Source organism: Panicum virgatum, chromosome 9K, assembly GCF_016808335.1.
Source record: "Panicum virgatum strain AP13 chromosome 9K, P.virgatum_v5, whole genome shotgun sequence".
NCBI classification, from domain to species: domain Eukaryota; kingdom Viridiplantae; phylum Streptophyta; class Magnoliopsida; order Poales; family Poaceae; genus Panicum; species Panicum virgatum.
Window position 1 is genome coordinate 7,781,252 of NC_053144.1, and position 27,452 is coordinate 7,808,703.

General features: G+C 46.3%; 3 protein-coding genes and 1 long non-coding RNA gene across 11 annotated transcripts; 1 reads left to right on the forward strand and 3 right to left on the reverse strand.

Moving 5' to 3' along the window:
* Window positions 1-2,615: 2,615 nt before the first annotated feature.
* On the reverse strand, window positions 2,616-12,120 carry LOC120649816 (transcription factor BHLH148-like). 6 transcript variants are annotated; one of them, XR_005665381.1, is made up of 5 exons: window positions 11,985-12,120; window positions 11,389-11,482; window positions 11,135-11,229; window positions 10,822-10,912; window positions 2,616-3,396 (listed from the first exon to the last, which is right to left on the reverse strand). XR_005665381.1 is itself a non-coding variant. In XM_039926717.1 (2 exons), exons 1-2 carry the CDS (start codon window positions 4,915-4,917, stop codon window positions 3,217-3,219), a joined length of 954 nt encoding a protein of 317 aa, XP_039782651.1. In that variant the 5' UTR covers window positions 4,918-6,212; the 3' UTR covers window positions 2,965-3,216. The 6 variants fall into 6 exon arrangements, 1 of the variants encoding a protein (XP_039782651.1); XR_005665384.1 differs by having other exon boundaries at window positions 3,266-3,396; window positions 10,822-10,928; XR_005665380.1 differs by having other exon boundaries at window positions 3,268-3,396; window positions 6,343-10,912.
* Window positions 12,121-17,135: 5,015 nt separating this feature from the next.
* LOC120649818 (DNA repair protein XRCC4-like) lies at window positions 17,136-19,780 on the reverse strand. Its single transcript, XM_039926718.1, has 4 exons — window positions 19,375-19,780; window positions 18,380-18,508; window positions 18,023-18,145; window positions 17,136-17,701 (listed from the first exon to the last, which is right to left on the reverse strand). Exons 1-4 carry the CDS (start codon window positions 19,687-19,689, stop codon window positions 17,438-17,440), a joined length of 831 nt encoding a protein of 276 aa, XP_039782652.1. The 5' UTR covers window positions 19,690-19,780; the 3' UTR covers window positions 17,136-17,437.
* Window positions 19,781-20,642: 862 nt separating this feature from the next.
* Window positions 20,643-21,829, forward strand: LOC120649820. The gene is made up of 2 exons (XR_005665385.1): window positions 20,643-21,150; window positions 21,236-21,829. It is a non-coding gene; the product is annotated as an uncharacterized LOC120649820 (long non-coding RNA).
* Window positions 21,830-22,012: 183 nt separating this feature from the next.
* On the reverse strand, window positions 22,013-26,965 carry LOC120649819 (CWF19-like protein 2). 3 transcript variants are annotated; one of them, XM_039926721.1, is made up of 9 exons: window positions 26,843-26,965; window positions 25,309-25,883; window positions 25,016-25,218; window positions 24,710-24,910; window positions 24,054-24,623; window positions 23,499-23,578; window positions 22,983-23,337; window positions 22,603-22,815; window positions 22,052-22,518 (listed from the first exon to the last, which is right to left on the reverse strand). In XM_039926721.1, exons 2-9 carry the CDS (start codon window positions 25,646-25,648, stop codon window positions 22,186-22,188), a joined length of 2,295 nt encoding a protein of 764 aa, XP_039782655.1. In that variant the 5' UTR covers window positions 25,649-25,883; window positions 26,843-26,965; the 3' UTR covers window positions 22,052-22,185. The 3 variants fall into 3 exon arrangements, with proteins under 3 accessions (XP_039782654.1, XP_039782655.1, XP_039782653.1); XM_039926719.1 differs by having other exon boundaries at window positions 25,016-25,221; XM_039926720.1 differs by lacking the exon at window positions 26,843-26,965 and having other exon boundaries at window positions 22,013-22,518; window positions 25,016-25,221; window positions 25,309-25,860.
* Window positions 26,966-27,452: the final 487 nt, after the last annotated feature.

Genomic DNA, 27,452 nt, shown 5'->3' on the forward strand with positions numbered 1-27,452 from the left:
GACTCTTGCATCGGCTTTAAAGAGCCGATCGAGTCCCGGTGTCAGATGGGATCTGTTGCATCCGGATATTGATGGTTAAAGCGAATAACTATAAAGCTGCTTCAATTAAATCTAATTGATCTAATCCACGACGGAAAAGGCTTCATTGCTAGATCGGAACATCCTACACGTGACTGGGCCTAATAAACGTAACAGATAACTAAACCATAACCAAAACAGAGGCCTAAGAACTAGCAAGAGCCGATTCCCGGATCAATTCCCTGTTAAGACTAAAGCAGAGCATCTAACACGCCACCGGATCGTCCAACCCGTTTGCAAGGCCTAACCTAGCAGATATTACGCCAACTCTCAAGAATAAGAGCAAACCATAACAGATCAGATCTACTAAACATAAAGGAAGCAGGGTGTTGCCTTTACGCAGCTAACTCTATGCAACAAGAGCTAGTATAAGATGATAACATGATCGCGTAAAGACAACATGATATTCGTAGACAATAAGCAACAAAACACGACAGATCTACTAAAAGCCATGCTACGAACATCAGGATAACTAGTACTACTCGCCATAAAAAACGCTTCAGTACGAGTAATACCAAGGTAAAAACAAGAACGATGCTGCCCTGATCGCGAGAAGCGATCAGGGCAGCATGGCGCTTACTTGGATGAAACCCTAGGATTAGGGATGGCGATGCGCCGAGATTGTTGTTTGCGAGACATGATGACGTTCTTTTTTTATGAATAACATAGGGTACATATTTATAGTTCGGAGACTTGGGAAACAATCTAAACTAATCTTGTCCCGATCGGACTCTATCTCTAATCTAAATCTAAGGATACATGGCCCATGTGGCCCAGATGCTCACGCAGGAGCCGATTTACAAGCCTTCTTATTCTTCTGCTTTAAGCTCATCTTGCTTCGGCCCATAAATTAATCCTGTTAATTTACGGCGATAACAATAGCATGTCATTCTAATTCATTTTATCAAGTTTTGGATTGACCTAGTGACCCAAAAAAGATGGAACTTGCATCCCTACCCATAGCTAAAGTTCTGGAAGAGTTATTCTAAATTTCTTGAAGAATTAGACTATTTTTATATTTGATCAAAAATATAGAAAATTATGAAAATTTATAGCACCTAATAAATATACTATGAAAATAAATTTCCAATTTTTTGTGGAGCATTTTTTGAACTTGGAATAATTTGTTTTGAAGCCGAAACAATTGTTCCTGCAATATAAAAAATATTTTATCTTATGTGATGCTTTGACTGCCAATTACATTACATGTGTAAGAGCATCTCCAAGAGCTCTGTATATATGAATAGCTAAAATTCTGATATAGCTATTATGTAAAACGAAATAGCTAGTGAAAAATGTATGAAATCCAACAGCTTCTTCAAATTAAAAATAAAAAAGAAATGGCTAGCGCTCAGCGCTAGGCAAGATGCCCAACGGCACCTCTTGGATTGAAAACAAGGATAGAAGACGAGGTTGATATAGTTTCTGTTGGATTGAGATTTTTTGTTTTTTTTAAAAAAACTCACCCAAGATAAAGATCTCTCCGAGATGCTCTAACTCCTATTATTTCCGTCGATTAAGGGCGTGTTTAGTTCCTAAAAATTTTCACCCAAAAATTTTCACCTCCCCTTTAAACACATGTATGAAGCACTAAATGTAATTAAATAACAAAACTAATTACACAGTTTGGATGTACATGACGAGATGAATCTTTTAAGCCTAATTAGTGCATGATTAGCCATAAGTGCTACAGTAACCCGCATGTGCTAATGACGCGGTCAAAGGCCTCAAAAGATTCGTCTCGTGGTTTCCAAGTGAGTTCTGAAATTAGTTTTTTAATTAGTGTCCGAAAAGTCCTCCCGACATCCGGTCAAAGTGCTGATTTGACATCCAAAAATTTTTGGATGGGGAACTAAACGCGCCCTAACAAGCACACGGTCTCTGAATCTGACAGATTTGAATATCTGTACCCGTGTGTTCGTCCTCACAAATTCCTCGGCCCATCGACCCCTCTCAAGTTTTTGTGGTGGAGCTTGCGTCTGAGATTCAACCTGGCCCATGAAGTCCGTTGGTGGTGGATACCAAGCAGGGATCCCAGTCGGCCCATAAACCAAGATCTATTCTACTCCCTCCTTCCCTGTTTATAAGGCATAGACGTATATCAAGATTCAAACCTTCTTATCTTTGACCAATAATTTGACTATTAAATTTTTATTTTTATAATACAAATTTCATATGATTGGATTCATAATCAAATATAGTTTACAATGATTATAAGTTTATAATCAAAAGTGATATAATATATGATAAATAAATGGTCAAAGTGTTGTTTAGAAGACCGTGTCATGTTCCACCATGCCTTATAAACGGGGAAGGAGGGAGTATCAACCAGCCCACCTCTGACCCGAGCCTGGCTGACCGCGCACGTTTGTGATAGTCACTAGGCGCGGGCCCCACGCTGATTCTGTAATTTCCGGGTGCCAACGGGCGATGATTAGCTTGCTCCATCGACGGACCAGAGGATAAGTACGTACGGGAGCGACGTCACTTGAGCAGATTAGAATAAGCCCGTAACCCCAAGTGAAATTTCCAGGAAGTAAACCAGACCAAATAGTTCCCCCTTGGGGTCGAACTAAAAGCACAAGGCTACACAAGGGCCCCTGACGCTGATCGATAGCTCCGGCTGAAAGCGAGCCACAAGATAAACTACTACGCCACCAGTCTACTACGTGTGCACGTGAACGCGACGTGTAGCAAAGAACCACGGGCTGCAGCCTCGGGTCAGGATCTACAGCGCAACACAGGCACGACCAAAACGTGCCCCCCCCCCCCCCCCCCTGCTTGGTTGTTGACCTCTCTTCTCGCCGGCTTCCTCCGGACCCCACTTGACCCCTCCCAGCTGACTCGGGCCCGAGTGCTTGCTGCCTCCACGTCTCTTTCCATCCCTTGTGTAAACAATATATAGGCCAACTTGAAAGATTGCAAGCTGAGATAGTAGTATATATACTGTACTAACTAGTAACTCCTAAACAACAGCGGCTTGTACTAAGACAAAGCAAGAAACAGAGCCACTGAGCCAGGGCCCGCCCAAGGGTGGTGGATTTGGGCACGTGGCGATTCGTCACTCCGCTCCATTTTGCGCGAAAGAATGAACAAACGGGGGCCTCTGCTTTGAGAGAGGCGTTTGGGTCCCATGAGTCAAAACACGTTTTGCACGTGCGACGACGCCTGTGGGCCCCACCCCCTTGCGCCGGCGCTGGTTCCCGGAAGGCCTGGGCCGCCACTGCCGGCCTCCACGGGCTGCGGCTGCGGCTGGTTCCTCTCCACTTCCTGCATCAGAGCCTCCTCCACGGCCTTTTCCACGTCCACGGCCGCAATCTGCAAAAACAGACAGTAGGAACCATTTGGGGAAAGAAAAATTCAATAAGGCGGGCATGTCACTGTCGATCCATTTATGATTACTGGTAAGTTAATGCAAATGATAAGCTGAGGAGATGCTATATTTGTTCAGATTGTTTTTTTTTTGGGAGTGAAAGAGACATTGACAATAGGCATGTTGGTTTTGGTGGTACTAAGAAAAAGGGCAGGGTTGTCGGCATGATTTTCTGGAGTAGAACATTAGACTGCTTGTTGCAGATTCTATAATGCTTGGAAGCAGGTTGAGGATTTGGTTTTGTGGGAAGCAGGCCAGGATTTTTTTTTCGACCATTATTCAGAAAACGGAACACCCGACCAGACGGTTGACCCCTGTCCAATTGGTGTTGTTTTATACTGCCGGCCTTTCATCTGTAGCTGTCACTCAAGTGTCAACTAAACACTGATGCGGATGATTTAATTTTAACCTGTTCACCCAGTTGGCATATCCAAATGTTGATTAATTAAGATTTGTTCATCCTTATCCCGGTCGCAGTGCAGTTTGCTAGTTTCCTATCTACCAATCTAAAACCGCAACGCAGCAGTGCCCAGCTGCTTCTGCATCCTTTCTTCCAACCTAAACAAAGGACTGGAGCAGCTGCTGCTGTCAGCGGAGCTAGCGAACAAGTTCAGAAGTTTTCGACATCTAAATTTCTACTAAATTAGTACTCGAGAAATCCGGCGATCGAAACAAGCTGTGAGAGCGCTCACCGTGGTCTCGACATTCATCTCCGTCCACAGCCTGCGTCCGGACATGGTGGACCGGATGCCCCTGGCCCTGACGTCCATGCCCTTGAGGCGCTGGAGCGCCCCGATCATGGAGTCGATCGACGACGCCGGCTCGTCCACCTCGAACTGCACCTTGACACACTGCTGCCGCGCGTCGTGGCCCAGGATCTGCGCCTTGAGCTCCTCGTTCCGCTGCAGCAGCTGCTCCCGCGCGCCCTTGAGCTCGTGGATGTAGATCGCTGCGGATTGCACGATGGAGTTCTTGTCGCCCTTGGACCGGGCGGCGACCATGGCGTAGAGGTCGGCGTAGCTCTGGCTCAGCTTCTCACGCCGCTGCCGCTCCCGCATCATGTGCCGGAACCCGCGGCTGCTCTCCACGGCGGCGCCCGCCGGCTGCTGCTGCCGCTGCCGCCGCGGCTCCTCCTTCCACTCCTCCCCCATTGTCTGATCATGCACAGGGTCCCCGCCCATCCCGCCCAGCGCGTCGACCACCCGCATGTGCACGCTCGCTCCCGCGCTCCAGTAGTGTGGCTCTCCGGCGCCCACGGCCGGCGGCAGCAGCTCCGGCCCGGCCACGGAGTAGTCTTGGAACGCGGCGGGCCTCGGCGCCGGAGGCGCCGGGAAGGGCGGCTCGGGCTCCCCCGGCGAGGCAATGAGGCCGAAGGGCAGCTCCGGGGAGGGCGGCACGGCGCCGTGCGGGTACAACGGGGCCTCGTCGTGGAAGAAGCCGGCGTAGAAGTAGGAGTCCATCTGCATTTCCGGCCTCGCTCACCGCACCGCAGGCTCGATCGATCACGACGCGGCGGCGGCGGCGCGATGGCGAGAGAGAGGGAGAGACGCGGAGTGGAGCTCGGTGTGGTTGCCGGGAAGTGTGTTGAGACGCGGGGTTAAATAGGCACCGGTGTGCGGAGGTGGATTACGGTCACGTGGTCAAATTGGCGTGTTCAGCCTTGAGGAGGCGCATCGTGCGTGTGAGAGACAGAGAAGGGGAGATGGGTGGGCCCGGCGGGACGAGGTGAGGAAAGGTCAAACCTGGGATTTCGCAATTGTTTAAGTTAAGGCGGAGCGGAAAATAACACGTGAGGGCCTGCCGGCGACGCGCTTTGGGGGTGCGGAGGTGGGGTCATGTGGCGCACACGTCGGATGAGGGGAGGGATCAGAAGGTTCCACGTAGGGGGCCACAGCCACTTTTTTTTTTGAAAATAAACAGCCACTTGGAAATCACCAGCCGCTACTGTATTTGCGGCTGGCACCCCACAGTAACTGCTATTTCCGGATTCGATATTCGAAAGGGAACCGGCCGGCTTTCTTTGTTTTCCAATATAGTACATGATCAAACTGCACGCCCATAATAGTGGACCTTGCAATTTGTTACACTATGATATCCATCATTTCCTATTAGAATTTCATAATAATTACATAAAGAAAGCAATTTGAGAAAACATAAAATTGCAATTGGCTAAAAAAAAGAAAACAACACTGCAGTATCACAGAAAACTGGCAATTGCAATTATAACCTTAATTTAAATGATTAAAAGCTAGAGTTTCCAACATGGTTTTGAACTGAACACATGAATATGTCATTCTATCTAGTTGAACATTCGCATTGCTCACAAATTGCTATATTGATGAACCATTTTGATGAAATGAATAAGTATCTCCATGCAAATGGTTTTAGCCGTGACTAAATAATTGTCGCAGCTGGAACCAGAGACTAAGAGATTTAAACGAGAATTGAATAGTAATATGTGGATATTCCAAGTTAAATCAAGAGCAAGGGACCTTAATGTCAAAAAAAGAGCAAGGGACCTTTATAGTATAAACAATACTTTGATGGCTTAATTTGCACTTTAGTATAAAAATCATTGAGGGCACAGAAATACCTAAATTAAGATGGGCGTTTCTGTGGAATAAAATTAACTTAAACATGCGCACAGGAGGAGTTGAACCGTGGCTACTCTAACAACCAGTCAACAAAGTTTATCATATTTGCATGTTGAGCACATATATACACATGCAGTGCACGGAAGATATATATATATATATATATATATATATATATATATATATATATATATATATATATATATATATAAAGGTGCATTTTTTCCTTGTGGCAAACCAAACTAAAGGAGGAAAAATTCAAGCAGCGAGTACATTGAACAGGACGAGCCACCGTACCTCACAAATGTGAACTGGAACGAGCCAACGACGAGTAAACACGTCAGATGCTGCCACACGGTGGCGAGACCATGACTCCGTTTGCGAGAATAGCATGCGTGCGTTGAGGAAAAGACGAGTAGAGACTGCTCCTTGACTGCATAATCTTCTACCGCGCCCTCTCTCTTTTCTTGCTTGTGGACACGCTCACACGCTTCTGGCGACAGGGAGCGAGAGCCGAGAAGCTTCTATTCTTCAGCGAGTTGCTCGTGCAGCTACTACGATTTGCGTAGTACAACGTGCCTTGTGTAATTAAGAAAAAAAGATAGTTTGATGTCATCTGATCGGCAGGTTAATTTAATTTGCTAATTTATTTCATTTGTGGCTTGTGGAGGGAGGGTGACAGTGCAGCTTGTTACATGCATTCAAGGTCTAAGCATAGTCATGGTGTGGTCGTTGGTCGATCCAAATATTCCAGATTCCACATGTCACCGTTGATAGCTTCCTCGCATTTTTTTTTTTTGGTTAAGAGCACATGCATGTACATGCAGTTTGCAAATACTCCACAACAACAACAACATAGCTTTTTTTCCCAAACAAGTTGGGGTAGGCTAGAGATGAAACCCGAAAGAAATAAGTTCAAGGTTCAGGCACATTGATAGCTAGTCTCCAAGCGCTCCTATTCAAAGCTATTTCTTTAGAGATATTCCAATCCTTAAGGTCTCTTTTAACCGACTCATCCCACGTCAGTTTAGGTCTACCTCTACCTCTCTTTACATTATCGACCCGTTCAAGAACCCCGTTACGCACCGGCGCCTCAGGAGGCCTTCGTTGGACATGTCCAAACCATCTCAGCCGATGTTGGGTAAGTTTCTCCTCAATTGGTGCCACTCCGATCCTATCCCGAATAACTTCGTTAAATGCATCTGGAATCTGTATGAAAATGTGGACATGCATGTGCTCTTAACCAAAAAAAGTTATTTGCCAAATAAAGAAACCCTTGTTAAATGTTAAACAAAGGTTAATGGAGTATAGTATACAATACATGCCAACTAATTAATTAAGTTGCTGATTTAATTTCCAGCGTGTTCCCCGTGATGTATAGCTTCCTGGTGTTTTCTTAGTTGACATGTTGTGGTTTAGGGCCGGGGTTACTTTTTTTCTTTTCCAAGTATGAGGTGATGGGTGGGGTTTCATCTAGCTCATTTACTTCCACATGCACTTTGCAAATCAACCACATGTGTGAAGTGAAAGTGATGCCGCATAAGTGATGGGACAGAGCAGCAGTAATTAATTGAAACAAGGGTTATTTGGATATGTATGTCAACTACTACAACTTCGGGGTTTTGGAATTCAACAAATCAGACCAATCTCCATTCTGCATCTATTGTGTAAACTTATTCTTTCATTGGGTGCTATGAAATTTGAGTCACTTTAGATCTAGCAAACCCTTAAATATTCCATTGAGAGATTTGGCTTGGTATGCCATTTCTAGACTAGATTTGGTTGCTAGAAGCAGCCACATGAGGGGTGCATAGAGATGACATTGGGGAGTAGAGATAGAGAGACAAGGGAGAGGAGTGAGTCCGGCTCGCCCAAGTTGCTACTTGTAGTTTCGAGTTGGGAGTAAAGAGAGTGAAAGTAAAGTGATGGGAAATGAATGGACACCAACATAACGGCATGTACAATGGTTAGACGGCTGTCGTCTGTATGTGTCTAGAATATTGCACGCAGACGACAGAGCAGACAACTTGTACAATGGTGTGTCTGTGTGGCTACTTGAAAGCTATTTTATATATGCCTAGGCAAATGAAACGTGATAATCAAACATGTGAAATGGATATTTGCGTATTGTTTTGTGGCATAAATGAAAGAATCATTTGTGGATGCAAATAAATCACATGAATATTTTAAGAGATGAAACTTGCATTTTAAATAGAGCAAAAAGGTATTGAGAAACTAAAGATGTGCATGTAACAAAAGTTGTAGATCTAGTTGCTAGGAACTCAAAACAGTCGAGTTTGTATTTTTCCGATTTTTCTACAATTTGTAAATGAATTTACAAGTTCCCTACTTGGATTTAAAAACTTGAACTAGAATTTTACGAATAGGTCCTTGGTTTCTTACAGAAATCACCCTAGACAATTTGAAACCAACGCAGTATGGTCCTCCCACCATGGCATACGGTGGGAAAACTTTGGCCGGCCAAAATCCGGCGAACTTGCTCATCGGTTGCGAGGGCAAGGTGGGGGAAAAGCTAGAGGAGGTCGCGAGCTATCTGGGAAGGGGTTTGGTTGGGGTCGGGGCAGCAGGGGAGGTGCTTGCTGGCGTGCGCCTAAGCTCGGAGGCGGCAACATGCGGCGGCGGTGGGGTTCCGATGGGGGAGCGGCGACAAGGTGAAGCCGTTCCCGAGGTTGGCTAGGGCAGAGGGGGCGCGGAGGAGGGGACTCCACAGCAGAAATGGCAGGCGGAGGGGATTCCGGGCGCACGCAGGGGAACTGGCTCCTTCGACGGATTTTCCCGCACCAAAACGCTCGTGCGCACACGGCACACCGGATCCCTCGCCACCGTAGGTGAGTCGAAGCTGCGCGTACATCGGCTTCCTAGGCGTCGATTTGCCCTTGGAGCACGAGCCGATGCCGTCATCTCGCGAGATGACAGCACCAGCCGTTTCCACGTTTAATCACCTTGATAAACGGGATAAACTGTATATAGATGACTTCTTAATTGCCGTTATACATGCACTGCCACTAAGCACTCTTGTCCATTATTTTGTCCAGGTAGCATATGTCTCAAATATATGAACTCAACTCTGGTATACATCCAAGGACTATAATGCAGTATGGGTCATTCAAAAAGAAAAAAGGTCCAAATTAATGAATTATGCTCCCAAGTTTACCACGAGTCCAAATTATGCTCCTAAGTCTGCCATGAGTCCAAATTATGCGCCCGAGTTTTCCATGAGTACAAGGTAGTTTTGACGGCATGGCGTTGGATCTGGATGGTTGAGGACATAACGGGGTTACAGTTCCAGCGCTTGCTACGCCACCTATATGGTTTTAACCCATAAATCTCTCTCATTTCTCTCTCTGCTTGCTGGTGTCGCATGAGCTCACCTACCCATGTCATCTAGACCGCCCAGATCCCACACCACGTCATCAAAACGGATTTGATTTAAAGCAAAAGGTGAAAATCACCACCTTTTTTTGGGGGAAAAAAGGAGGTTAAATATACAGTTTTATAGTTCATGGTATATTATGCAAACTTGACAGTAAGTTGGATTTTTTTCCTATTTAAAACCAACAACATGAAGTTGAATAAATCTTTAACACTTTAAACACAAAGAGACTATTGCATCATAAGCACCTCTCCGTTACTTTTCATTTGACAGTATGGATGTTATCTAGGCGTGACTTTGATCATTATTTTTTCGAAATGGACTTTGAACTCTCATTATTGTCTCCAAGCATTAACATATAGGAAACACAACATTATGGAAAAAATCTAACGAAAAAGCTATAGCTGGATAAGTTTCGCCTGTCCACTGGATAAGTTTCGCCTGTCCACTGGACACAGGCACTCCCCAGGCATAGCAGGCTGGAGCTGGAGGCTGGAGCTGGAGGCTGGAGCTGGAATGGTGTGAAAGAAAAATACTGTTGGGCTGGCTGGAGCTGGAGTAGTGTGAGAAGAAAATACTATTGGGCTGGAGCTGGCTGCCGAACGGAGTGCATGAGTCATTGAGTCCTACTCGGGCGCGTGTTTGCTCAAGGAATGTGGTCCCTAGATGGAGTGTACTACATAAGCCAGAGATAGATACCACTTGATTGGAGTCGGTTTCAGAGCAGAATCCGAGAAGCAACGAAGGTCAGCCGGCCAGGCTGATCATTTTCTACCGAGAAACTTGGGGCTGTCACAAGTTTCTGCGGATTCACGTCAAGGAATCCATCCGCACAGATAGCATTGCAGGACACTAGCTGCAATCACAAGCTCCAGTCTAGTCACTAGTCTGGAGTGCAAGCTGGACACAGGATGCAAGAGCAGGTCAAGTCAGGCACTGGAGGAGATGCCCTTGATCTGATCAGGCGCCTATACAAGCGGTGCCAGACAATGAGAGCCGTGCCATGCAGTTCTCCTGTGCTACACTTCTCCGCGAGAGCACGGCCATGGATGGTTAGTTCAGAGCTCGGGCAGCACAAGAGCCCCGGCTCCGTTTTCTCTAACAGTGCGGCTCTCCTGCACATCAGACGAAAAAACCGACGGCTGGCATAACCGTGAGGTAATGTAGTCATTGCGATGCCAATCGGTTTCCCTCTGAAAAGTGTGAGGCTCCCGACGAAACAGAAGGAATCAATTGGCCAACGAATACGCAAGACAGAACAAGATTCAGCACAACCAATCAAGCAGAAGATAAGATGGATTCCCAACAACTCCGGCCCCAGGAAAAAAAAAAAGGGCAACGCAATCGAATTTGGGGGAAGAGTGGTCTCATGGCAGAAATACCTGAAAACGATGGACCCAGCAGTTCCAGCACCAAGAACAGTGAAGCTCTTTCTCATCAGAGTTGCACCCATCTCCACTTCTTCTTCTTCCACTGTTTCGAAGGAAAACTATTATTTGATTTCAAGAAAAAGAAGAAAACCATTAAAGGTACGAATTATAATTTTTTTTACTAAAGGAAGTGAACTCCTAGCAAAAGAAGAACTGAGATTCCATCGAAAAAGGACAGTTCAAGGTAATGGAAAAAGTTACTGAAAAATAGAAAAATACTCAATCGGAATTTGGGGAAACCGCACAATAGGAGTTGAATTTGTACCTGAAGATGGATCCAGCAACAATTCGAGCCTCGAGTTCTGAATTCCTCCTCGAGTTTTTTCATCCATCTCCACTTCTTGTTCCTCCGCTCATCCGCTGTTCCGAATGAAAACCATACGAATTATAAGGTTCTTTTTGTACAGAAATAGGAAATTTGGCATCATAGGAATAGAAGGTAATCCAAAAATTATCGATAAAAAGAAACTAACGCAGTCCGATTTGGGAGAGCAGGTGGTGTCAGAGTTGAATACGTACCTGAACAAGATGAATCTGGCAGCAATTCCAGCCCCAAGAACAGCCTGAAGGTGTGAATTCCTTAGCGAAGTTTCACCCATCTCCACTTCTAGCACTATTTTCAAAGGAAAACAATAAAAACAATCGAATTGAAAGGCCTTTACTAAAGAAATTTGAAAGAAAAGAACAGCTGAGGTTTCATGAAAGGCGAGAGACGAAGCCATGAAAGAAAAGAACAACCTCCGATGAAGAGAATCGAGTACCCTTCTATGCAAGCACGTTGTGGACGGGAAACAGCAGAGCGAGAAAATGATTTCACTTCATCTCACCGAAAAAATTTCATGGAAATTCGATTAACGACACCGCAAACAAGCAATCCATTTCATGAAAGACAGCTGAAACTGTACTGACAGAAAATGAAATCCAGCTCGTCGTCCCAAGCAGAACCATAGAAATAATCTCCTGAAGAAGAATCAAGAAATCCACAGAAAACGCACACGAGACCTGGGAAAACAAGGCAAAATCCACTGAAAAAACTGCAATCCAGCAGCCAAATCAGAGCTTCCAGAGAAAAAGCCGCACCAACGGATCCCATCAGATCAGCAAGCAGTTCGTACCTCAGCTCCGTTTCCCGGTCCGGTTCGTCTTTCCCCTTGCCTCCCGGCATGCTTCCTTCCCGCCGCGGCGAGGATTGTGGGGGGAGCAGTTGGTGGTCAACAGCAGGAAATGTTTTGCCGCGTGGAACCCAATATTGGCCGTGTTTGGATGAATGGATGAAAACTTTTGCACAAAAAGACGAATGAATGCATGAAGTACTAAACGAAGTTTATTTGCAAAACCTTTTTAGGAATGGGTGTAATTTTTCGAGACGAATCTAATGAGCCAAGTTTCATCATTATTGGCTACAGTGATGCTACAGTAACCGCGCTCAATCATCCTCTAATCATGCGGTCAAAGACCTCGTCAGCTAGAGCAACTGCTACAGTACCACAGTTGTGGAAGTAATTTTGTAATTAGACTTTATTTAATACCCCTAATTAGTAGTCAAAGTATCGTTTCTCTCACATCAAAATTTTTCCACACTCCAACCAAACATGGTCATTTATTTGGTCCAACAGCCAGCACGCTAGCGGGGTTTTAACTTTATACCATTATAACAATATGTAAGGATCACCGGGGTGTCCGAGGGGAGGGGGTGAATAGGATCGCTAATCGTTTTTTATCCTAGGGCTCAAACTACTTGCATAAGATAAACCTAACACGTCCTACACATGCTAGTTATGACTAAAATTTATCTATACTACTCTCTACTTACCCCTAAAAGACTTGCAACCTAACCAATCCTAATCAGACTAACTAGGAAAGTAAAGGTATGCAATGTAGAGTAAATGCGGAAACGTAATGCGGTAAGTAAAGAGGTAAGTGCAAGAGGGATGCAAACTCCCGAGTAGACACGGTCATGTAACGTGGTTCGGCATAAACGCCTACGTCTACGGGACACCGAGGCTCTTCCGATCACCGTCTTGCACTACGCCACCAAAGCGATGCCGGCAAGCAAAGGCAAGTGCCCCTAAGACACCGAGTCTCGTGCACCGCCACATCTCTCTCGGTCACCCGGTCGTAATCCCGGACATTTGATGTGTGCTGGAGACCATACAAGCATACAAGAGAAAAAGATCATCTCCAACCATCCTAGAGACGGTGGCGGTGCACGAGACTCGGTGTCTTATGGGCACTTGCCTTTCCTTGCCGGCATCGCCTTGGTGGCGTAGTGCAAGACGGTGATCGGAAGAGCCTCGGTGTCCCGTGGACGTAGGTGTTTGTGCCGAACCACGTTACATGACCGTGTCTACTCGGGAGTTTGCATTCATCTTGCACTTACCTCTTTACTTACCATACTACGTTTTCGCATTTACTTTATCTTGCGTGCCTTTACTTTCCTAGTTATTTTGTTTAGGATTGGCTATATGTTGCAAATTTTTTGGGGTAAGTAGAGAGTAGCAAAGATAAACATTAGTCATAACTAGCATGTATAGGACGTGTTAGGTTTATCTTATGCAAGTAATTTGAGCCCTAGGTTAAAAAGCGATTAGCGACCCTATTCACCCCCTCCCCCTCTAAGGTCGGATACCCCGGTGATCCTTACATCTGCCCTTGCAGCTTGTTCTCTTGCCACAGCTGCCCTTGTTCTTGGTGTGTTTGCTCCACTAAGAGTAGGGTCTGACTTTTTGCTCTTCTTTCTACCTGGCTTTGGGGCTGACTTTTTGGTTCTCTTTCTTTTTTTTTGTTCCAGTTAGAGGACACCTCCAACTTCCTCTCCTGTGGCCAGGTGCATTACAGGTAGGGCAGATCACCTGTCTTGTTGCCTTGTCTTTTTTCTCAGATGGAGCAGGATATATGTTCTTCTTTTGCCTGCCTGGCGGTCTGGGTTTCTTTGAAGTGGGAGGGTGTAGCTTGAAGCCCTTGTCCACCTCTGGCCATTGTCCCCTATCAGTTATCATTGGAATGACTCCTTGGTAGGTAGCTTGCAACTTCTCAACTGAGTAGTATTTGTCCACATATTGTTCCATATTGGGCTACCTCAAAGTTGTGATTACAGCTAGTGCATGTGGACATGGTTTTCTAGTGACCTGCCACTCTCTGCATGTACAAATATGTTGTGTCAGATACACAACATGCCTCCTAACTTCCTGATCTTTGTAAATTTCAATCACTTCTGCAATTTCTGGATGGCCTTTAGTGACCTTGAGATGTCCTAAACCCTTAGATGCTGCATTAAGCTGATGGATTACGCTGATGGATTACTGCAGGTAATATTCCAGGAGATACAGCATTTGCTATCTTCCTCCTCTTTGCAAAAAGAGTGAGGGTCTGCTCTCTAATAGCATCAGCCAAGCAGTGCACAGGTAGATTTTTGTGCTCCTTGATCTATGAATTCCAACACTCAGCCAAATTATTGTTGATGTAGTCACATTTGATGCTTGCACTGAATTTGCTCCTAGCCCACAACAGTTTGTGATGTGCATCCAGCCAATCTTGCACATCTGGACTAGCCTCAAGCACCTTGTCAAAGAAATACTTGAACTTATATGGTGTGTATGCCCTAGCAGCTGGCCACATGTTCTTAGCAAATACATCTCCTGTGTAGTATTTCTTCATGTTGTCCATCAAGTGCCTGAAGCGCTCCCTCTGCTCACAGTTAGGGAATACTTGGGCCACAGCTGATTCAAGGCCCTTACAGGCATCAGTACAAACTGCTAGCTTCTCCATGGGGCATATAGCCTTGCTGAGTTGTTCCATAAACCAAATCCAATTCTCTTTGGACTCAGAGTCAAACAGTCCAAAAGCCACTGGGAACATCCAATTATGCCCATCCAATGCCTGTGCTGCTGGCAAATGACCACCCCAAAGCCCATTCAATGCAGTTGCATCTATACTGATATATGGCCTGCATCCATTTCTAAAATCATCAATAGTTGCCTTGAACATGCAAAAAAAATCTTCTGAAATGAACCTTATCATCTACAATCTCTATGTCTATCTCCAATACACTTTCAGGTGACCTGGACTCAACCTCTGCCTTGAACCTGTACAACCAGTCAAAGGAGTCATCCCAATTTCCAAATAATTTGTTGACTGCCCTTTGTCTTCCATAAAATACAGTCTGATATGGAATCTCTATTTTGTACTTGTGTTGAAGCTCTTTCTGCACAGCCTTGGGACCAATGTTAGGCTTCCTCTTTAGTAGGGGTATGGCCCTCTCTGCCACCCAAGCCTGTGATGCCATTGTACAAGCAACTCTAGATCTAGATGCACAATTGTGATTGCCTTCATTTATTTGAATCTGCATGAGAGTCAAAACACAATGTTGATCAGCAACAATTCAAGAAAAATATTGCAAACAACTAAAATATATATGTGCATCACACAAGAAAAATACCCTGACACTCCCATCACGTTGTGTCCTAGCCCTAATAATCCAAGGGCAACCAAGAGAACCACAGTTTCCCCTAAACCTCTGCTTGTCAGAATGAGCTGTGGCAAGCTCAAACTCATTTACAATAGCATGCTGTTTCACTGCTAGCCTAAAATCATGCATACTGGGGTAACAAGTCCCAACTGACATGTCAGGATTATCCCTATCCCAATCAAACAATGGCTCCTCCTCCACATTGTCATGAACTGGTATAGCAGCTTCTGCCATGTCACTTTGCATCTCAACTGTCATGGTTGGGATAGACACTGCTTGTCTGGTTGCTTCTTCTGCCCTCTCATCTGCAGCCTTAAAGCCCATTGCTTCATACAAAATGTCCTCATCTACTGCTGCATTATGATCACCTTCCTCATCTGGCATTATAAAATTTTTGGCCCAATCTACATCCACTGGTATATCATCAGGCACAGAAGGCTGAGGAGGGGGTGGAGAACTACTTGTGTCACCACAGCCCTCTGCATTCTCAGGTGCACCACTACCTGCACCAATTCCACTGCCTCCAGCATTGGCATGAACCCCACTTGCTTCAGCAGTGGTCACACCAGAAGCACTCCTGACAGAACCTGCAGTACCAGAGCCTTGCCCATTTTTACTAACCACATCTACCACCACAAAAGCTACTCTCTCATCCCACCTTTCTTTAATTAACTGCTCAAAGTGTTCATCCCTTGTGATTTTCCACTCAGAATCACTGTCATTGTCAACTACCCAGACTGAAAGAGTTTGTGATGGCCCCCAGATGATCTTTGTGGCCATAGCATCATAAAATTTTGAGAGAGTGTAGTCCACTGTTCTATCAAACCAAATCTCATGCTCTTGGTCGGCCATTTCTACTAGCCCATACTCCCCATCCGCGACAAACTTAGAAACCTTAACAACTAATCTAAACGCGTTGCCAGGATCAATCCTGACAGAATCAATGAACAACAAAAGAAGAACACAGTTAGAAAAAAAAAGGGCTTACGTGTTGCCAGGATCAACTCCAAATCCGAATGCTATTCATTACTGAACTTACCAAATGGGGCAACCGCTACTATCCATTGCAACTCACAACTAGGGGCGAATCACCAGCCTACGAATCATAGATGAAGAAAAACATAAATCAGATCATCGAATCCTAACCCTAACCCTAAACGAATGGGGACGAATCACAGCACAATGCAATGAGCGGAGAGTGAGAGCGGCGACGAGAGCAGCGAGGGACCAGAGACTTACCTTTACTCAGCATAGTGTGACATGGCGGCGGCGGCGGCGCAGCGGCAAGGCGGAGGCGGAGGAGGTCACGCGCAGAGCAGAGCAGTGGAGGGGGAGGGGAATGAGAGTGGATTGGGCTGGATTGGGCACGCGGGCTGGACAAAAGGGTTGGGTCGGACGCGGGGGGCGAGATCCGACGTGGCGCCTAGCTGGACAGCCGCGCTGGCGTCCACGGGTGACAAAGTGGTAAAATTGTAAAGATTTTCTCTCTCCCGTGCTGATTCTGTACTTGCCAAAACAAGAATACTATCTCAGGAGGTGGCGATTGTTATAATGGTATAAAGTTAAAATCCCCACACGCTAGGACTCTGAATACTTGACTGTGGAAGCTCATTGGAAGCCCTCGAAGTGCATGGAAAGCACGTGGTCAAACATTCGCCCTCCTCTGGTCAAAACACATGGCGCATGAAAATACTGTCTCAGAGGGGCACATGAAAACGACCGGACTGAATTGGTATAGACTGCAAGCAAAGGGGAGCAGAAATGCAGGGGAAACGCATGGCGCTGGACAAAACACATGTGATGGAACGCAAATATTCTCCAATGATTAACAAAAGCAGGCACCCATAATCAGTTCATCATACACTTCACTTTCGGTACCTTCCTCTAATCCTCTGCCAAAAACACGTGAAGAACATTTCCAACTACTTTGGCACGATAGACCTAAGGTCAGCTCCGCTCCTCCAGATGGACTTCACAAGGTACATGACAGACACATGTTCGAGGAAATGAGAATAGATCACACCACAATGATCAACGTTTTCCAAATAGGTCCTGCTATTGTCAGTCTAGCACTTTAGCAATCAGTTGGCTTTGTTCGGTCTATTTTTTTGCTCTCTTGCGGCCTCGATCCTTTCCTCGGGAGGTGGCTGCAGATTTCTCAGGAGAGCTATGACCGCTGCCTGTCTCGGAGGGTTCATCATTGACACTGGCCTCTTTGTCGCTTCCTTCCTCGAATAGCTCTGTTCGGTCTGTCGAGTTCTCCTCCTCGTCATCCTTTGGAGGCTTGTCAGCTGATTCGAGTTCAGCAACCTTGTCCTGGAGCTGTCTGAGCTTGGCCTTCTTCGAATTCAAGACAGCAACAAACTAGAGAAACACATAAATGGTGAGTGATGCACAAATTAGTTAAGCTCAGAAGTATGGCTTTCTATAGTCCTGATCAGTTAGAACCAAATGACAGAGGCATTTAAATTTTTTCCACTGCATTCGACAGAACAAAAGGAGCAGAAATGTCAGATTGCAAAAATTTGAGGCCCAGCAACAAGTGTTTTCTATAATAATAGTGCGCAACAAAGCAAAAAGACCAAGGGTATAACATTAATCTAGCAAAAATTTCGTACGGAACTACACGAGAAACTACGATCTCCAATAGGACCTGAGTGAACAAAACATTAGAAGGAACTGTACCTTTGAAAAGGTGGCTTGCTCGAACTCAGCCTTCTCAGTATTAAATCTTTCACTTTGTTGCAAGCACTTCTCAGCTTCTTGTTTCAACTTGTCGAAGGATTGTGTTTTCCTAACAACCTCTTCCTAATTTAGAAATATAACAACTTAGTAAATTTAGGCCTCAATTAAGAAAAAAAAAACTAATGCGGTTCCGTAATTTCATGATTGTCAGCAGGCAAATCAACTTCATATCCATCTTCACCTTGACAACTAATTTTCCCTGTGGATCACTTTAAAATTCAACACAACCATAGCTTATCAAGATTTCTCATAATTGCAAGTAGTCAGAATTGGAAGAGGTAGAGCAAAGGGACATACACTCAAGCGAATATTTGCATCCATAAGGAAATCAAGGATCTCATATATAGTCTGCTGCGTGTTAGGTGATGGCTGGAGCTTCCAACGCCATTCCAACTTGGTACCTTGTCTTTCAAATGTCCATGACAGCTATGGAACAAGAAAAAAGTTTCAGGGAAAAGGTGAAGGAAAAAATCCATTTCATAAGCTGGGAGACACTGTGAACAGTAGATGCATAATAACCATATAAGCCTCTTTTGATTCAAGTGCATTACATATTCATATTTCAAGATGGTAAGATCAATACAAAGGTTAGCATTCTTACTTGCCACTACTATATGAGTAAGTTGTATACAGTGTAACTCAACTAATTACTAAGCTTAGCTCCAAATAATCAAGACAACCAAATGTGAAGTACATCAGTCGTGGAGCTAGGTCTGAAGGTTGGTCTTTTCCCTAACTTTCTTTTTTTCTTTGGTTTGTTAGCTCCATCAAATTTGTGGACTTGGGGTTGACTCTTCCTCAAATTGTCATGCTTAGAATTAGAACTATTGCACATGAAAATGCTGCTTAGTGAGCTTTCTAAATGAAAACGATGCTCACCTCTCCAGCCTATTCTTGAAAGCGATATATATGGTGAATTTGCAAGGGGCCATCACTCATTCCAGAAATGAAAATATGTAGCACAAAATGTTTGCTGAAAGGGATTTATCAGAACATGGCCTACAGGTATTCCCAAATCAGCATTCAGTTGCGCATAAATCCAACAATGTTTATAACTCTAGTTTCCTGAAGAACTGATAACAAAGTCACAACGGCAAGACCAAAACCCAAAAACCTATGGGCAAATCGACCTAAACAAGGGTCAAACGTGACTGTACACCTCAAATGAAATGGAATGGGATAGCCTATTTTGAAGCCAGTAAACCTACCTATTCAGTTGACTCAATAACTCCTACATGTAGCCTGCCGGGGAAGGAAGATGAATTGGGTGAGCGGAGTACGAACAAACTGACCCTGCGATTGCCTTTGCCGGCGTCGTGGAAGGAGTAGGTGGAGTCGGGCTGGTGGAAGGCGAGGTATCGCTCGGCGAGCGCGAGGTACTCGGCGACGGGCTGGTCCCACTGCTCGGCGCGGAGGCGCACCTCGGCGTCGGAGGCGTCGGCGACCCAGGCGCCGGCCCCGTCGGTGACGGCGAGGGAGAAGCGGGTGGGGAGCCACGTGGCCCTGACGAACACCGCGCCGGCGCCGGCCGCCTTGGGGTCCTCCACCGCCACCGAGAGCTTCGCGCAGCTGTGCCTCGGCGCCGCCGCGGGGGTGGCCGCCGCCATGGCCGCGTCGAGTCGAGCCCGAGGTGGGAGGCGGCGACTTGGTCCGTCAGAGAGGGCAGGGCACGGAGAAACGCCGGCGCACGGGAGACTTGGGTTTAGAGGCTTCTGGACCGTCCGATGGTTCATTGGGTTTTAGATCGAGGGTTCAAGGTGACCTCGCGAGGACGAGGCCTGTGATCCAAGATGACGTGTACCGTGTAAAAACTAAAAATAGCCCAACAACGATCATCATCTTAATTTAGTTATAATCAACTTGGTTTGAACAGAATTTGTCTGGCCAAGGAAGCAATTGAAAGTCGAAACCAGAGAAGACGTCAGCCTATGGCCCGCGCAGCAGAAACACTGCTCTCTTAAACCTGAGCACCCTCTCGAGCCTCGAGGCCCTGTTTGGTTCCCTAGCACAAGTTATGCTAGGAAACTTTGACTAATAATTACTAGTATTAAATGAAGTCAGTTTGCAAAATTAATTCCACAACCCCTGCGCTACTTCGCAAGACGAATCTAATGAGGTCTTTGACCGCACAATTAGAGGATGATTACTGTAGCACCACTGTAGCCAATCATGGATTAATTACCGTCATTAGATTCGTCGCGAAAAGTTACACCCATCCCTGAAAAGGTTTTGCAAATAAACTTCGTTTGGTACTCCATGCATAGAGATTAGCACAAATCACTGTTCATTAGCACAACAAACCAAACAGGGCCTCGAAAAGGAGAGAGCTCTAGCATCTGCTCAAAGTCCAATCACCCCACTGGTAGCAGAACCTAGAGCCAAAGAATCGTTCGAGCTCCCAACCGCCGAGACCAGCTGACGCACGACGGCACGACCCAACAGCCACCAAAAGGCACCAACGGAAACGCGCTGTAGCTTGATCCTTAAGCTTGGAATCCCGACCGCCATGCCGTGCACTGCCGCCATGTGGTGACGACGACGACGGCTCCGCCAAAGGTTCGGTTCCCTCAGGCCCCAGGTCCTCCTCCAAGATCGCCCTGTCGCCCGCGGCCCGCCTGCCGTCTCTCTCCAAGAGAAAGCGACGCGAATAGCATCTGATCTTCCGCGGCGCGCCCAAGATCTCCCCTGCTGTCGCGTCCGGCCCTCGGCGCCCTTCCCGTCTCCTGTTCGCTGCTGCTGGGTATATTAGCCGCGCGCTCACGCTTGCGGAACGGAGGGTGTTCATGGCGGGCCATGAGCATCGCGCCCAGCGCTTGCTTCATGGCTGTCGAGGGGAATGACGTCCGGTCCGAAGACGCTTGCGATGCGATGCGGCGGCGAGGCACCACGCGCGGCTTCGCTTCGGACCAGGCTTCATTCCCCATGACTCATGGAATGGCAGCGGCAGCGATCCCGCGAGCGCGTCGTCGTGAGCTCGTCGGAAGCCTCGGGGCCTCCGCGACGTCGACGAACACGAGCGTGCGAGTGGAGCAGCAGGGAAGATCAGATGGACCCACTCACCTGAGCCGGTAGGCATGCGCACTGCTTCAAGTGATCGTTTTTCTTTCCCCTTCCCTTCAGAAATCTGAAGTCTGAGCACTGATTGATTGACAGACGTCGGCAAAAGAGCATTGCCGCAGCTACAGGCGAGCCATGTCCCGCAATTGAAGGTTAGCAAGTTGCTGCTTGGATTTAAATATTGAGTTTGAGTTAACCAGGGAAAAAGAAGGCACTAGCAGTGGTATTCACCTCATCTGCCTGATTTTCAAGCTGATATTGCAGCTGATTTTCAGACTTCAGAGCAGGGTTCCAAACCCGTGCAAGACCAAAAGCACAAGTCGTGCTGTAACTAGACCACCCTAACCAAGGACCTGAACACTGCAAGTGCAATCACATTACGAAGAACCGGAAAAAAAATATCGACGAAGGATGTCTTCTATTTTATCTGGTGCTAACCTGGAGTCTGCAATGAACACTGACGCTGCACTGGAGAACTACTCTGTTACTGAAGATGATATAATCAGGCTAAATCAGTGGCATATGCTTCCTGTACTTGATTTCGAGCAGATGCTGCAACCTGCAGCCGCTGGCTCAACATAGAACAAAACACTAGTTTCATCCCTGCTAAAAGTAATAAAGAAGATAAAGGTTCCATATCAAGCAGGATCTTCGTGAATGAAATATATTGAATTAGCTAGCAAAAGTTCCCAGGTTGGTTGCCAAGTGCAAACAGTGGTTCATACCAAGTTTAATAAACTTGTGCGACTGGCAAGAATAATAAGAAACTAGAAAGAGTAAAAAACTGAGGTCCATTCTATGTCAATTTAAATAATATTGACCGAGCAAACATTAAAATCACCACAAGACGCCTCAGATGTTGTGTCGGTTATCTTCTGGGGAAAAAGGGAACATTTATATGCTGAGACAAAATAACAGAATGACAGCATCAGTACAAGTTCTTTTTTTTTTTGAACGACAGCATCAGTAAAAGTTTTTAGTACAAAATTTTCAGTACAAATTGTGTAAGCTTTTCTTTGGGAGTTCTCTCAAAACACTATTCACATCTAATCAAGCTGCTTCGTCCAATCAAAGGGCTCCCAGTCCTTCATGAAGCTAGCAACAGCTTGCTTCTGGTTATCCATGGACTCATGCCTTCGGCGACGGTGCATGTCCTCCTCTGGCAACTGGAGCATCCCTCTGATGACATTCAATCCAAATCCAGCGCTGAACTTGCTCTCATCATCTATTACATGAACAAAACCACGGTCCAGCCCAAACTCCACATGGAAGTAGGCAAAGTTCTCCGGGATGGCTTGCCTTAAGTTGAGGCCTGCGCTTGTCGGGATAACCTTCTTCATCTCATGTTGGGTCCATTCTTCTTCAGCTTCATCAATCGCCTGGAGTAAAAGTGATTATCTCATTACAACCTAAAGCACAGGAGAATATTCTCAATTATATGAAGGTAGCAATAGACAACTGACCTTTTTGAAGTACATTGGGGCGTTGCTCGAAACATCACAAGGGACAGGGACACACTCAATCATGCAATGTCTTCTTTGTCTGGACAGGCTTATGACAGTCTCCATAAACACTAAATCTTTGTCCTGCTGTGCAAACATCTTCAGTAGGCACTTCTTGAAATTGCGAATCTCCCCCCAAACATTCTGATCAACGGTTCTCGTAGCAGACTCATGCTGCAACCAATAATAAAATTGTTAATAATTTAGAGAGTGATTTTCTGTTCACAAGAGCTGCAATAAAAGGCAGAACGTTCCAGAAAATGCCATATTCAAAAGCACAGACAAGTTCTTAAGAAAGCACAATTTCCTGGGATACAAGAAGGTCAGTAAAATTGACTCACCTGTAATGGGAGAATAATACAATGCCCAGGGACAACAGGCTCAAACTGCGGCAGCATCAAGTAAGTGAAGTTTCCAATAGCAACAACTAGATGTTTCGGCCTGGATGGGTTCTCAAAGCAATACAAACAGCGCTCCTTCTGAGTTAATATATGTCTATTAGTGCTTCTCCTCTCCTCATGTGCCCCTTTATTCTTTCTTTTGTCTTTTTTACTAGGAGCATCACCAAAATCATATTCATCCTCTATACTTTTAGACATACTGTACTGCTTATTGTGCATAATCTTATTAGCCAAATGCAGATCTGCATTCTCTTCTCTTCTCCTGCGATCAGCTGCACTAGGCTTCAATGTATCCCTGAAGATGAAAAATAGAACAGTGTTCAGCAGGCAAATAAATGATAGGACCACAAGTTAACAGCGAAATACGGTAGGAAATTTTTTCCACAACAATTAATTGCAGTTCGCAGCATGACAAGTGCACGCTCATAATAAGTAAGACGGACTGATAGAGGTTACCTGATTGAGCTCCTTCCTTTTCCATGACTATGTTCCTCAGGGACAGTATCCTGATTCTCCAGCAAAGCTTCCATTTCCCTCTGAGAAAGAATGAGAACCAGTTCAGCCATACCATATTGCTACTAAATACAGGAGATTTAAGCAAAATGAAATTTAAACTCGAACCTTCCTATTTCTATAAACATCTATCCCTGTTTCCTAAATTGTGAGATGTGAGTTGATATATACCCATACCCCTATACCTAGTCCAAATATTCTGTGATTCTGTTATGAAAAATACAGTTCCATTAGAATCAAATAATGTCTACTATATTTCCTAACTTCAGCAATATGCCAATTTTGAAATTATATAAGCATAGGACTCAGCTGATGTTGGAAAGACAAGAACATGTCTCTACTGTTAAATAAAACAAGATTTGTTACTATGCACACTACCATTATTGCATTGCAAAATAAATATTTTAGTATCTAAAGAATCACTAATTCATAAAGAAAAGACTTTGTTAGCATTGCCAGAACCCAGAAGAACAATACGTCAATACTTGAAAGACTCACCGAAAGTTGTTCGGCTTCTTCAGTCTTGCCTTTCATTCGGAGCTGCAGAATCTTTGCAGCCAACTGATTTGTATTTAATTTCTGAGTGCTCACTAATGGTGCTTTCTGTGAACTCTCCTTAACATGCTTCTGCTCAATGTCCCTCTGTTCATCAGTAGTAGCAGTAGCACTAGCACTAGCAGTTGAGACATTTGTGTTCTTGTTAAGATTGCTAATCTTTTCCATAAAGCTTCCATCATCAGAAAACTTATTCAGGCTTGCTACTGCAGAAGAGATAAGCTCCTGGTCCTCAGAAGATATATTCTGTCTTCTCCTTTTCCATGGTACTGAATCCGGTTTGGGTTTTCTCATGGCATGGCGTTGAGAAGAGACATCTTTTAAATATTCACGCCTCCCACTGTCACCACCTTGGCGACCCTCTGGAGTTCCTTTGGTGTGTTCTTCTACATTGTCAGCATTCACAGATTTTCTTCCTCTAATGGCATGCAAGTGAGCATGTGAATGGGCAGCTCTTGATGCTGATACTGACACAGCTAAGTCACCTAATGATCCCCATCTCTCTTCAACCACCTATACAGTCCAATAGTTACAAAAGTTAGTGAGAAATAAAGTACCTGAAATCAGTTCCTTCAAACAACATGTGGCAATGTGCTTACCTCCTCAAGCTTTCTTCCTTCACGAGCAGCTTGCTCCTTAGCACGCTTCAAAGCCTTAAGCCTCCAACTAGCACCCCCATCCCCCACAACAGAGGACGCAAGCAACTGATTGCCAGCATTGGATGGGGTAGATTCTTCAGGGTAGCCAGTTCCGTTATCTTTCAGGTATGGGTTAAGTTCCTTAGGGTTCGGCCTAGCAATCTAACAGTAATCAGACAAAAGGCGAGTGATTACGGCTTGTCAACAATCAACACAAGCACTCATGAGTCATGACATACGCCATGTAAGATGGTTCATCGTCATTACCTCTTCATGTGCAGCCTCATCCTTCTCATCATTATCAGCCTTACGGACGCCGCTGCCCTCGGCTCGACTGCTGCTTGCCGACTTGAGCATCCATTCAAGCCCCATCTCCCTCCTGACCACTTCGCTTGCCCTCGACCCCTCACCACCAGTATCCTCCTCGTCCTCATCATCCTCACCATCACCTTTCTGCTTCCCCTTGCCCCCTGCTGTAACGAGTAGAAATACCTCATGGTCAGACATCGACCTTGTCAAAAATTTCAAACGGAATTCTGTCCAAATCAGCATCTATTTACCTCTCCCCCTGTCAGATTCGCTGGATTCGGAGTCGTCGTCGGAGAAGTTGTGGCGCCGCCTCCGGTGCTTCCCCCGGCGCTTGCTTCGACTGACATCCTCCTCCTCTTCCTCGCCGATGGAATCGTCGGTGTCCGACCCCGACTCATCCTCCGAGCTGTACCGCCGGCGGCGACTCCTCCGCCGGTTGCCCTTCTCCCTCTTGTCCCGGCCGCCTTTACTCCGCTTCGCTCGCCTCTTGCCGCTGGAAGAGTCGGAATCGGAGCCGCCGCCGCCGCCGCTTCCGTGCTTGCGACCGGAAAGGATTTGGTCGCGCGGGACCAGCTTGACGCCGGAGAGCATGTCGCAGGACGGCCCGGCGCGAGGGTTTCTTTCGATGGGGACGACCGGAGTGAAGAAATAGAGAGGAACGGCACGATTCTTGGTCAGCGGCGCGGCGGGCCGTGGACCTCGCACGGAGAGCCACGAAGCGCGGGGGAGGCCGGAGGCGCCCGGATCTCGGAGGCCGGAGAACGAGGGGGATGCGCGCGGCGGCCGCGGCCAGCGTTGGGCGGATCCGCGCGTCTGGGTCTGTGGCTGTTGGAGTAATGGGCTTGGCCCATTTATTCTAAAGTATTAAAAGAATTTAAAGCCCACTATTAATGTTAGGGAATTAATGTTTAATTTCGCACCGGGAATTGAGGAGGATCTCAACCGACTTAAAAGGTGGACTTCTTGTACACCACTTGTGAAGCCGGTAAGAGGAGGACGGTGAACCACACGCGCTCGCTCGCCTCGCCGGGCCGGGGCCGAGGCGATGTGATGTGCAATTAAATCTGTAATTAATGGCCATAACCGCATCACCTAAATGACTCTGATGGTGTCCAGGTTCAACGATCCTGAGCACCTGAGTCACTATATAAGGAGTGCCATTCCCCTCATCCATCCTACACCAGAGCACTGAGGCAACTCGGCTCCTCTCTTCTCCCTCTCCAGTTGCAACAACTGAGTTCCCAACGCTAATTTCTGCGCGCACAGAATTAGCGTGAGCAGGCCTCCGAAACCTTGCTCGCCTTGAGATCCTGCACGGGATAGGCGGGCAATCAGGTTTTTGGGTAACGCTTTAGCGTGACTGCTCAAAAATACTAAGGCTTTGCCCGATTGTACGACTACTTCCTGGTGGACGAGCCGAACGACTACGTCGACTACATTCTGGTGGCCGAACGACTACGTCGACTACATCTTGGTGACCGTTCGTGGGACTGCACTGCGAACTTCTTCCTGCACCGATTTAGTTCGACTACTTCGACTGAGGCCAACCGAGTAGATGTCTACTCCAGTTGGTAACAGCGCAGCCAATGCCTCCGGCAACGGCCCCGCTTTAGGGTACTCTCTGAAACTTTGGTTATTTATATTGTTTATGCTTATATGTGTGATAAGTATAAACATGTTCACATGTTTTATTTTACTCCTTAAAATCATAGAAATATTGCTAGTTTATACATTTAATTTTGGAATTAAAATATACCGAAAATTGCCTAGATTTATAACAGTGGCACGGCGGCGGTGGGCAGCGGGAGTCGCGCGTGTCGGGAAGGGTCTGGTGTTGGGCCGGTGTTGGTTCGGGCGGGAGATAGCCCGGAAGCCCAGTTGGTTACCGTTGTTTGAGATTCGTGCGGCACGCCATGGCCGCACGATCTCCTTTTCCTCCCGACACGCTCCATCTCTTCTCCCCAACCCGCACACCGTCGACGCCTCGACGGGAGGAAGAAGAAGACCCCCCCCCCCCCCCCCCCCCCCCCTAGATTCATTCTTGAGTACTCCTATCTAGCAAACGATGAACCAAGCCATTCCACCAAAAAAAATAAACCAACCCATATATTGTCCAAAAAAAGAAGAAGAAGAAGAACCCCCCTCCCCCCTCGCGTCACGGGGTGGGCTAGGTCAGGAAGGGAAATGGTGGGCCGACATGTGTGTTGCCGCAGGCCCTTTTCTGGCCCAGGAGGCCAGGACTCCCATCAGAACGGAGAGCCTTCGTCTTCCCGGTTCCCGCTAGTATAAATAAACCGACTCCAACTCCGGCGAGACGCCACGCCATTTCAATTTCGTCCTCCATATGGCTAGCTCTGTGGGAAGAGTTCTAGCAGATGCCATGGAGGAGGTGCTC

Coding starts and splice junctions, on each gene's coding strand:
- LOC120649816 (XM_039926717.1), bottom strand. CDS start 4,917: ATGCAGATGGACTCCTACTTCTACGCCGGCTTCTTCCACGACGAGGCC. Junction 3,397..4,143: donor AGATGAATGTCGAGACCACG/GTGAGCGCTCTC, acceptor CTGTTTTTGCAG/ATTGCGGCCGTGGACGTGGA.
- LOC120649818 (XM_039926718.1), bottom strand. CDS start 19,689: ATGGCGGCGGCCACCCCCGCGGCGGCGCCGAGGCACAGCTGCGCGAAG. Junction 18,509..19,374: donor CCGGCAAAGGCAATCGCAGG/GTCAGTTTGTTC, acceptor CTTGTTCCATAG/CTGTCATGGACATTTGAAAG. Junction 18,146..18,379: donor ATGCAAATATTCGCTTGAGT/GTATGTCCCTTT, acceptor TTTCTAAATTAG/GAAGAGGTTGTTAGGAAAAC.
- LOC120649819 (XM_039926720.1), bottom strand. CDS start 25,648: ATGCTCTCCGGCGTCAAGCTGGTCCCGCGCGACCAAATCCTTTCCGGT. Junction 25,222..25,308: donor CGAATCTGACAGGGGGAGAG/GTAAATAGATGC, acceptor TACTCGTTACAG/CAGGGGGCAAGGGGAAGCAG. Junction 22,816..22,982: donor GTATTATTCTCCCATTACAG/GTGAGTCAATTT, acceptor TATTGGTTGCAG/CATGAGTCTGCTACGAGAAC.